The following is a 12064-nucleotide window of genomic DNA, read 5'->3' on the forward strand; positions in this document are numbered from 1 at the left end:
TAACCTGGCCCCATCCTACCTGACCGACCTCCTCCACAGGCACACTCCCACCTGCACCCTCCGCTCTGCCGCTGCCAATCTCCTATCCCCCCACATCCGGACTAAACTCAGATCCTGGGGGGACAGGGCTTTCTCCATCGCTGCTCCCACCCTATGGAACTCACTACCCCAAACCGTTAGAGACTCCCCCACACTCACCACATTCAAAACATCGCTGAAGTCTCACCTGTTCAGCACTGCCTTCAACCACTGAAGGTCACCTCACCTACTGTCTCCTTTCTCTGTTCATTTATTTATTTACTTATTTATCTATTTATTAATTTCCCTATGTTCTCAAAATCTCTGTAAAGCGTCTTTGAGTATATGAAAAGCGCTATATAAATAAAATGTATTATTATTATTATTATTAATGTGCGTACATAATTGATATATAAGAATTCTTGAATCACTGCATATTTCTAAAGAAATCACTCCAAGTGTCTTTGGAGAAGTTGCTATAGTTTCTGTTTTTGATTTTCCTTTAAGTAGGCTTTTCTAAGTAGCTGACCTTGCTTGCGGTATGATAGATTGCACTGAGTAATCCCCCTGCCCTTCAACCAAATCAATGGGTGATGCAGTGCTGTCAGCTAAATAATCTGGAACATGCTTTAATCACTTTCAAAAGCAGTTTTCACTGCGAATTGAGTGGTATTCACATGCTCGTTCAGTGAATCCTTTAACAGCAAGGCTGTGAAACAAAAGGATGAAATAGCTCCAAAAACAGAAACAATCAGTGGTGTGAAGTCAAACTTGAACTCAGCTATTGTGCAAACAACAGCGGTAACACCCAGGGCTATTTTGATAAGTGCTCGGGATATTGTACCTGGAGAATGGATTTCGGTTTTCAACAGTGCCAAGGGTTTACCACTGGCTTCTGCCAGTCTTTGCAGGCACTTGTCACGTAGATCGCGATGGTGCCAGAGGTACACAAGTCCCACGACCACCAGTCCAATCCCAGTGGCAAAGGACATGCCAGGAACTGGCACTGCTCCCACTGCCCCTGCCAGCGCGGCAGTCATCCATATTCTTTTCTCCAACATTCTTCTCTTCTCTTCTATTACCTTTGAAGTCACGTTTGGGAGCGACAACAAGAAGGCAATCTTCTTAACGTTGCACGGATCATTTGCGAAGATGTCCTTTAGAGCAGGGAAATCATAATCGTCCTGGTGAAAGCAGGAAATCAGAAAAACGGCTGGTGACGTAACTCCCATCTCTTCCAAGGTGGTGACACAGTCCATCCTGATCTTTTCTAATCCTTCCTTCAAAGCTGCACTGTCCATTTCCAGCGGAGGGAGGTCATTGTCAACTTTGGTGTGAACAAAGTACAGTTGTTTACCCTCTCGTTGCACTGCTTTGGCAACTGCCCCCTCCTTTCCTTTAAATTGGCATTCTGACATGACGATGAACAAATCATATCTCTCAATATTTACCATTTTTAGGTACTCACTCGGCAGTAGTTTAGAAGAATCTATTGCTGGAAGTTCTGCAAAACGAACATGAGGCAGAATCGGATGGGGATGGACAATAGGCTCCTTATTAGTTTCCTCATTATCAACCTTTTCCTCCTCATTTATCTCAAAGCCTATTATTGCAGCAATAAAGGTAGATTTGCCTGCACTCTTTTCACCTATAACTGCGATATTATGCTGTGCATTGCTCAGGTCATCTAATTTATTCTTTATCTCTGGTATTACTGCTTCCAGTCCGCCATCATTGTAATTGTCTTTTAGTCGTTCAAGTTCTTCCATATTGAAGAATTCAGATGATGGAATCATGCAATCCCTGAAAAAAGAAGAGATATTTACATACCGCTCAACCGATTCAATTTCTTAAACCATCCGAAGATGGACACCAAGTGCTGGGTAACTCAGCGGGTCAGGGAGCATTTCAGGAGAAAAATGATGGGTGACGTTTCGGGTCAAGACCTTTCTTAAACCATTCTACTGACTCTTGAATGGATCGTGAGGATATTGCTACTGTAAATAACACACACTCTCCCACACAGTGGTGTGGCTGACAGAGTACTGTCTCAGCCAACCTAGTTCTGTGCAAGTTTCCAATGCTAGCTGTGTGGAGTTTGACATTCTTCACGTGACGATGTAGATTCAACCAGGTCCTTAGGTTTCTTCCATGTACCAGTGACATGCGGGTCGGTAGGTTAAATGACTGCTGTAAATTGTCCTTAGTGTGCAGGTGAGCGGTAGAATCTGGTTTTGTTGATGGGAATGCGAGAACAGTAAGTTAGGAGAAAATTAGTGAGGAAAAGAATAATGTGTACAATAAGCGAGTTGGGTATTCCGACTGAGCATGTGCAGGTCATAGGTCACAGGGGCTGAGCATTGTTGCCCGCTGATCTGCTGCGTGTAAACAAACCTTCGTCTCATCCGTTTCTTCCAGCTTTGCTTCGTAGAGGTAAGAAAATACTGCTTTCAAAACTGTTACTTAGGTGCATATGTGGTTAATTTGTACAAAACCGCGATGATTTTGTAGGTTTTATTGCTTTACTCTTCAGTGAGTGAGCAAGATAGTGACTGGATAACACGCATTTTTTATTGTTCTTTGTTTTGGAAGGGGGGGTGGAGAATGAAATGAAATGTATGATTTCTATAGACAATAGACAATAGACAATAGGTGCAGGAGGAGGCCATTCGGCCCTTCGAGCCAGCACCGCCATTCAATGTGATCATGGCTGATCATTCTCAATCAGTACCCCATTCCTGCCTTCTCCCCATACCCCCTGACTCCGCTATCCTTAAGAGCTCTATCCAGCTCTCTCTTGAATGCATTCAGAGAATTGGCCTCCACTGCTTTCTGAGGCTGCGAATTCCACAGATTCACAACTCTCTGACTGAAAAAGTTTTTCCTCATCTCAGTTCGAAATGGCCTATCCCTTATTCTTAAATTGTGGCCCCTTGTTCTGGACTATTAAGAGAATTCTATAACTATTAAGAGACTTCTGAATGAGTCACTGTTCATCTCTGAGGCTAGAACGTTTGTCGTGGTTAAAGTTTGATGCAAGTTAAGGACAGCGTTTTCTATTTCAACCTGTTTCAGTGCTGCACCGAACATGTTCCCTTAACCGATCACAGACATGCTCGCTGCTTTTTGTCTGAAATATTGAGATCAACGAAAACGTTGCCGTTAATTCACACTTCAGAATTACTTTGGGGAGCGGGGCGATCCCGTGACGCGGTTATGTTTTAATTTTTCACCGGAGGGGCAAGGAAATCCGGCAAAGTGTTCGGACCCACAATCTCAGTCTGAGCCGCCCGTCCCTTTAACACACTCTCTGATACAATGCTCACATCTGCACACTCACAGCTCAAACTGTTGGCCCGATGCACAGTTCCCAGGGTAGGTTTTCCTCTTCACTCGATCTTTGCTGCGGATTCTCGGGGTTGACGTGTAGTTTCCTAGCTCAGTAACTGTTAAGCTCACCGAGGCCGCTGCTCCTCAGAGTCCCTGATCCCTGGATTCGGATTCGTCTCATCTTTGTTCTTACATGACCCTGTCATTTTAAACAGTCCAACACCTGACACGGACTCTAGTTGTGTAGGAAGGAACTGCGGATGTTGGTTTAAACTGAAGATAGGCACAACAAGCTGAAGTAACATCTCTGAAGGAAAGGAATAGGTGACGTGTCGGGTCGAGACCCATCTTCAGACTCTAGTTGTGGTATCAACAACTCACAGTATGTCTGAAATATAATTTATTTTAAATAAACAAGTAATTATATACATCATAAATAAACCATATGTACACCTAATTAACAGTTTTGAAAGCAGTATTTTCTTACCTCTACGAAGCAAAACTGGAAAATACGGATGAAATGAAGGTTTGTTTACACGCAGCAGATTAGCCAGCTACAATGCCTAGCCCCTGCGACCTATGACCTGCGCATGCTCAGTCGGAATACCGAACTCGCTTATTCTAAACGTTGCATTTTAGGAATTATTTCAAGGCTCTTGAGATTACAGACAATTTCCAGTGGCCAGTTGACCTAACAGCCTGCATCATGAGGCAGCATATTCTTGAAGTGCTGTAATAACTTTTAACGGTACAAGGAAATATGGAAAGTTAATGGGTATGGATTTAAATTGTAGAAAAGTCTCTGATGTAGTATCTATTTTGCTATTCAGCATTATATTACGTTATATCGGAACAACTATTGAAAGAGGCCAAGTATAAATCTGCAACTGGATCCTCGATTTCCTGACCAACAGACCCCAATCAGTGAGGATAAGGGACAAATCATCCTCCACGGTAATCCTCAACACTGGTGCTCCACAAGGATGCGTTCCCAGCCCCCTGTACTCCTTGTAAGGTTCTCAATCTCCTTCCTGTACTCCTTGTACACCCACGACTGTACAGCCATGTACAAATCTAATTCAATGTACAAAATCACAGACGACACCACCATTGTGGGCTGGATTTCAAATAATGATGAGACGGAGTACAGGAAGGAGATTGAGAAACTTGTGACATGGTGTCGAGACAACAACCTTTCTCTCAATGTCAGCAAGACAAAGGAGATAGTGATCGATTTCAGGAAACACATACCATGGTTTGCATTGATAGTACAGATGGTTGAAAGCTGCAAATTCCTGGGAGTAGATTTCACCAACAACTAGTCGTGGACCATCCATGTTGAAGCAATGGCCAAGAAACCACACGCAACTAATTCCTTAGAAAGCTTAGGAGGTTCGGCATGTCCCCAACAACTCTCACCAACTTCTACAGATGCACCACAGAGAGCATTTTATTGGGATGGATCACAGCATGGTTTGGGAACAGGTCCATCCAAGGCCGCAAGAAATTGTAGAGAATTGTGCACAGCCCAGACCATCACACAAACCAACCTCCCTTCCATTGATCCAATGTACACCTCACAATGCCTCACAGGCCAGCAGCATAATCAAGGATGATTCACACCCTGGCCACTCCCTCTTCTCCCCTCTCCCATCGGGCAAAAGCTATAAAAGTGTGAAAACGCACACCTCCAGATTCAGGGACAGTTTCTTCCCTGCTGTTATCATGGAACTGAACCATCCTACCAACACTAGAGAGCAGACCTGAGCTACTATTTACCTCAATGGAGACCCTCAGACTATCTTTGATCAGATTTACTGGACTTTATCGTGCACCAAACATTATTCATGTTATCCCCTTTATCATGTATCTGTATACTGTGGATGGCTCGATTGTAATCATGTATTGTCTTGTTGCTGAGTAGTTAGCATGCAACAAAAGCTTTTCACTGTACCTCGGTACATGTGACAATAAACTAAACTCAATAAATGAGTAGAGTTCAGAATCCATGTTCTCAGTGAAACAATAATGCAATCGATGCAGAGATTTGCTGGATTGGAAGACCAAGTACCGAGTCCATTTATTTTCCATCCCATAATTCATAGAATAGTGCAGCAGAGGGTGCCACACTTGTGCCAGCTCTTTGAAGAGCTGTAAAGGCTAGTTCTATTCTCCATTTTTCCTGAATAACTTCCAAAATAGTGCCACTCAGTTGCCTTCAAAAGCTTCTTTGGCAGCTGCTCCTCTCATCTTTGCAACCAATGCTCTGGACTCAGCAGGTTTCTACCCTCTGGTTATGGATCCATCTCCCAGATTTAAATTCTGATTGCTCAACCAAAATGTCCCACAATTCCGGCAATCTCTTTTAGATATCTCTATAATATTCCCTGCTTTAAACTGAGCAATCACATCTTCTACAAACTCCACATTGTCAAACGTCTTCAACTCTGGGAACAATTTGGCAAACTTCATCTCTAATCTCTCCAGAACCTTGAGATTATTCCTAAAGTGTAGTGCCCAGAATTGTACACAATTCTCTAGAATAGGGTCCATAGTGATTAATAATCTTTGCGGTTCATTGCTAAGCAACTTTGTTTTCCAATCCTGGTGACCCCTGCACTTTCTTAATCACCTTTTCAAGTAGTCCTGCCACTTTCATACTCTGGGTGAACTTTCCCCTCCACTCTACCCTGTCACCCCTTGACCCCTCTGCTCAACCCCTCATACCTGCACAACTCTCATAATGGCAACCTAGGGCGCCATTCAATCAAAGCTAATTTATCTTTTCCTCTCAACCCTATTCTAATGCCGTCTCCCCATAACCACTGACACCCATACCAATCAAGAATCTGTCAATCTACGCTTTAAAAATATCTATTGACTTGGCCTCCACAACCTTCTGTGGCAATGAATTCTAATGAGTACAGGCCCAGAATCATCAAACGCTCATCATACGTTAAGCTAATTATCCCCGGGATCATTCTCGTAAACCTTCTCTGGACCTTCTCCAACACCAGTCCATCTTTCCTCAGATATGGGTCCCAAAACTACTCACAATACTCCAAATGCAGTCTGATCAGTGTCTTATAAAACCTCAGCATTACATCATTATTTTTGTATTCTAGTCCTCTCAAAATAAATGCAAGCATTGCATTTGTTTTCCTTACCGCTGATTCAAAAGGCAAATTAACCTGTTGGGAATCCTGCACTACTACTCCCAAGTCCCTTTGCACCTCTGATTTTTTAATCCTCTCCCCATTTAGCAAATAGTCTACACCTTTATTCCTACTACCAAAATGCATGATTGTACACTTTGCTATGCTCTGTTCCATCTGTCACTTCTTTGCCCACTCTCCCAACCTGTCCAAATCCTTTTGTAGACTTCCTGCTTCCTCTACACTACCTGTGCCTCCGCTCATCTTTGTATCATCTGCAAACTTGACCACAAACCCTTCAATTCCCTCATCCTAATCATTAATATAAAATATGAAGAGTAGCGGCCCCAGCACCGACCCCTGTGGAACACCACTAGTCACTGGCAGACAACCAGAAGAAGCCCCCTTTAGTCCCACACACTGCCTTCTGCCATTCAGCCAACCTTTCAACTCTGCCAGTATCTTCCCTCAAATACCATGGGCTCTCATCTTCTTCAAATGTGGCACCTTATCAAAGGCCTTCAGAAGATCCAGACAAACAACACCCACTGACTCTCCTTTGTCTATCCTGCTATTTATTTCCTCAAATAATTGCAACAGATTTGTCGGGCAAGGATCTCCCCTTCACAAAACCTGACTTCACCCTGTTTCATCATGTGCTTCGAAGTACTTGGAAACCTCATCCTTTTTAATGGACTCTAAAATCTTACCAAACCACTGAATTCAGGCTAAACAGTCTATAGTTTCCCCTCTTTTGCTTCGCTCCGTTCTTGAACAGCGGAGTAACATTTGCATTTTTCCAGTCATTTGAGACCACTCCTGACTCTTTGTTAACTCCAGTATTGGCAAGGTCATATAAAATGGAAAGGGGAAACGTTAATTTGGTGCAGATTTTCAGAAATTATGACAAAATAGATATAAGCAATGACAGATACAATTTGTGACTTTGTTATCTTAAATAATAGAAATGAATTATTACAAGTAAATCTGATGATCATCTGTACAAATAACAACCTAGCATTCAAACTTAATTTGGAAAAGGTAAATAATCGCTGAACAACCTCGTTATTTTTGAGGAAGTGTTTGTAGATGGCTTGTATTAAAGAAGAGAGACATGGGACTGCAGATGCTAAAGTCTTGAGCAAAAAACAAACTGCTGGAGGAACTCAATGGGTTAGGCAATTGGACAGATTGAGTTTTGCGCCCGGGATCTTTCCTCAGACTGATCTATGTATGGTACACCTAAACCTCCAAAAATAGGTTAAAAGGTTATAAGGCAAACTCAAAACCACGAAGATCCAGTATTTACCCTGGAAATGGTTAAAGAATTGCCCAATGAGTTGGAAATAATGAACGTTTAGGAAGGAACTGCAGATGCTGGTTTACCCCGAAGATGGACACAAAATGCTGGAGTAACTCAGCGGGACAGGCAGCGTCTCTGGAGAAAAGGAATAGGTGACCTTTCAGGTCCAGACCCTTTTACAGTCTGAAGAAAGGCCTCCCGACACAAAACGTCATCCATTCCTTCTCTCCAGAGATGCTGCCTGACCCGCTGAGTGACTGCAGCTTTTTGTGTCTACCTTTGGAAATAATGAATAGTGACTTGGAGGAATGAGCATCAGATTTCGGGTGAGATGATGGGAGCAGGGTGTCTCAGTGTTGTGGCATTGCTCAACCAACCTGGAGTCAAGACCAGGACTTAATAAATATTGCATTAATTCACAAGCTGCAGCAGTCCAGGAGGGATCACCCAAAATGATCAAATGTGTTGCAAATGGGCTGAAGAGTGACAGGTAACTTTTAACACGGCATGCTTATCTTCTGATTTCAATTTCAACTTCTGTTTAATTGTACGCTCACTTTCAATTTCCAAGAATATAAGCAATTAAATGACTACAGATTTACAATGAGGGTTTTTACCTTTTTCTTGAAGCTGGGTTAATGGAAACGAGATATATAATGTAAAAGCAGAGCAATGCGTGCCTCGTCCACCCAGTTACTGATACTTTGCACGGCAGTTCATTAGCTACAAGGGGATGAGCTGATTTCAGAGACGGAGCTTACAGCAAGCATTTAACCGAGAAATATTAGTTTCAACGGAGTCCGTTTGAAACCGTAGTTCTATCTGTGATTTAATTCCTTTCCTTTAATATTAACGGGTTTTGTCACAAATGAAGGTCGTTCTTTTTCTCTTTTTCTCTTTTTCCCTCTCTCTCTCTCTCTCTCTCTCTCTCTCTCTCTCTCTCTGTCTCTCTGTGTGTGTGTCTCTCTCTCTGTGTGTCTCTCTCTGTGTGTGTCTCTCTCTCTGTGTGTCTCTCTCTGTGTGTGTCTCTCTCTGTGTGTGTCTCTCTCTGTGTGTGTCTCTCTCTGTGTGTGTCTCTCTCTGTCTGTCTCTCTCTCTTCTGTCTCTCTCTCTTCTGTCTCGTCTCTCTCTCTCTCTCTCTCTCTCTCTCCTGTCTCTGTCTCACCGATTCTTATTGCAGCAGTCTCGGTCCCTGGCCCAATCTTTTCACTGGTATGCGGTTGGCCACAATCAATGGCCATTTGCAATTGGTGTACAATGTCTCGCCTGGGAAAACTATTTAGATGCTGCTAAGATTGAAATCTGTGCGGGCTTCTGTTAGTAAATTCTGACCCCCCCCCCCCCCCCCCCCCCCGGCGACAACGCCAGGAGTCTCCCTTATCCCGCATTATCACCGACAGACAGTCGGGCTCAGCCCGCAGAGAGAGCGCTGCAGGTCAGAACTAACATTCAACATTCTCCATATCCCCAAATGCACATGCTGATAACGGAGAAACACCGGGTATTACCACGCTGTGGTCCTCCGCACGATTCTCCTTACCGGCTTAGATGGACGATCCTCTCTACTCGAATGGGTTGCAGCTGCAAGGCAGAGAGGTCAGAAGCAAGACAGGAATCTGAGGCCAGAAGGAAGCCGTGTCAACAATAGAAGGTCGCCGAAATACCATCGGTAGCAATCGGGGTCAGTGCATGTTCAGAAAGTGCAAAATATAGTTACTGCTATCACAGCAAGTTAGCATTATTATTAATACTGCGGGGATTACATCCTGGGATCTCAGACCATAGCCATCCAATGGTGAAAGCATGCTGTCCAAAGGGGTAACAAAAAATTATCCAGTGATCCACTGACCTATCAATCTATCAACTAGGCATCTCTGACTGTGTTGTGACATCTGGACAACCTTAAAGTCTCCATGTAGAAATCAGGAACTGCAGATGCTGGTTTACACAAAAGGACACAAAATGCTGGAGTAACTCAGTGGGTCAGGCAGCATCTCTGGAGAACATGGATAGGTGATGTTTCGGGTCGGGACCCTTCTTTTGACCAATGGTAAGTCCCGACCCAAAACGTCATCCATCCACGTTGTCCAAGGATGCTGTCTGACCCACTGAGTTACTCCAGCACTTTGTGGCCTTGGTCTCCACCCTGTCACAGATATTCCTTTTATTTTCTCCATCCAGCTTTTTCTGCAATTTAAGACACAGAGATTGAAGGAACTCCAGAACTTTGTGTTCTAATGAAAACTCACTTGTTTTCTTACTTTTCCAGTTCCGATAAAGGACCATCGACCTGAAACATCACCTCGGGTTCACTCTCCACAGTTGCTGCCTCAGTCACTGGACATTCCAGCTCTATTGTTGTGCCACACATGTAGTACATTGTTATCAGTGTGTTTAAAGTAACCTGTCTCTTCAAGGCCATATACTCTCTGGTAAATACTTCGGCCCTTTGAAAGTTAGGCACTGTATGTGAACGAACTTTCTAGAACGTAACGTGCTTCTGTGGTAGACTAAATACATGTTCTATTTTTATGGTATACAGACTTCAAAGCAATGTCTTAATTTTGATGAATGCATAGATGATGCAAGAGGTAATTTTGAATTTTGTTTCTCAATGCCCTGATTTCAAAATTCTCACACATAGTTTATAATCCCCATATGATTTTATCACTTCCCATTTCCGCAGTAATCTCTAGCCCTAGCCCTTCTATTCTGGCCATTCTTGCATCTGGAGGCTGTGTGTGGAAGATGCTATCATAACAAATCCAAGTAAATCGTGACAGTGCACTGTGCAGAGGGTACAGCCAGAGAGTGGCAGTGCCGAAGGGAATGAATGTATTCTCCTTTGGAGAAAAAATGGTCTAATATTTACTATTTTCATGAACATTTAAGTATAAGGGAAATAATCGACAAATTGGAACATGATACCAAGAAATAGAACTTAGAACAGTACAGTACAAGAACAGGCCCTTAAGCCCACAATGTCTGTGCTGAACATGATGCCAAGACCATCACTTATCTATCTGCACATAACCCATATCCCTCCATATGCCTATCCAAAAGTCTTTTAAATGCCACTAACATATCTGCTTCAGACACCACCCCTGGCAGTGCATTTCAGGCATTCGTCGCCCTCTGTGTAAAAGACTTGCCCTACACATCTTTGTCCATCTCATTTTATAGCTATCTATCTTTTCTATGCCTCTCATAATGTTATATACTTCTAACTAGTCTTCCCAAAACCTCTGGTGTTTCAGAGAAAACAATCCAAGTCTGTCCAATCTCTCCCTGCAGCTAATACCCCCTGATCCAGGCACCATTCTGGTAAACCTCCTCTGCACCCTTTCCAGAGCATCCACATCCTTCCTGTAATGGGGCGACCAGAACTGCTCGCAACACTTCAAATGCTGCCTGACCAAAGTCCTTTAAACTGCATCATGACTTCCTGACTCTTATACTCAATGCCCCAACCTATGAAAGCAAGCATGCCATATGTCTTCTTTATCACTCCATCTACATGTGTTGCCACTTTTTGGGAGATATGGATTTGGACTCGAAGATCACTCTGTAAGTCAATGCTGTTAAGGGTCAAGATATGTATAAATGTTAGGACTGTAAAGAATCAACACTAATCCAAATGGATTTTGATATGATGGAGCAATAAGGCCACATTTGGGTACCTTAAACATGACCAGTGCAAATCAAATAGACAAATTGAGTGCTAAATACATACACCAAAGGGAGCAGAATTAAATCCAGTGGCGAAAGAGTTTGATGTTTTAAGGCATCACTCTCTAAAGGTTTATGAAGTTGCAGATAATTTAGTAAATTGTATTCACTGGACAAGCCACATTCAAACAAAAGTGTTTTATCTTTAGTTAGATCACAGAAAGAATAGTTAAGTTTTCAAGTCTTCACGTGAAGGCAGGCATTGGAGATCTGAGAAGGATGCATTCGATGGCCTCATAATTAAGTCCATGGTTAAAACACCATGGTTACCCAGATAGACAAGGTGTTCTATCTCCTTACTTCAGAAAGCTCTTTAACTGCGGAACAATTTGATCAGAGTTTATAACATTGTGCAGGGGGAGAAGTGTGCTGTTTGCACCAATTATTTCAAATACATACATCTTACTTGTGAGTAACACAAAAGACAAAACCAAGTCTGGGAAAAAGACCATGAGCATTCACTTCATCATGCCCCTCATGATTTTCTATACTTCAATAGGTCAGCCTGAGGTCTGAGGGCTATAGTCAG

At 42.9% G+C, this 12064-nt stretch overlaps 1 protein-coding gene across 2 annotated transcripts; it reads right to left on the minus strand.

Moving 5' to 3' along the window:
• Positions 1 to 283: 283 nt before the first annotated feature.
• On the minus strand, positions 284 to 9407 carry LOC144603794 (interferon-gamma-inducible GTPase 10-like). 2 transcript variants are annotated; one of them, XM_078417499.1, is made up of 2 exons: positions 9347 to 9407; positions 284 to 1821 (listed from the first exon to the last, which is right to left on the minus strand). In XM_078417499.1, the coding sequence occupies exon 2, from the start codon at positions 1812 to 1814 to the stop codon at positions 648 to 650; it is 1167 nt and encodes a 388-aa protein (XP_078273625.1). In that variant the 5' UTR covers positions 1815 to 1821; positions 9347 to 9407; the 3' UTR covers positions 284 to 647. The 2 variants fall into 2 exon arrangements, with proteins under 2 accessions (XP_078273625.1, XP_078273626.1); XM_078417500.1 differs by lacking the exon at positions 9347 to 9407 and adding an exon at positions 7214 to 7317.
• Between the last annotated feature and the right edge of the window lie 2657 nt (positions 9408 to 12064).

This window comes from Rhinoraja longicauda, chromosome 21 (assembly GCF_053455715.1).
Source record: "Rhinoraja longicauda isolate Sanriku21f chromosome 21, sRhiLon1.1, whole genome shotgun sequence".
Taxonomy (NCBI): domain Eukaryota; kingdom Metazoa; phylum Chordata; class Chondrichthyes; order Rajiformes; family Arhynchobatidae; genus Rhinoraja; species Rhinoraja longicauda.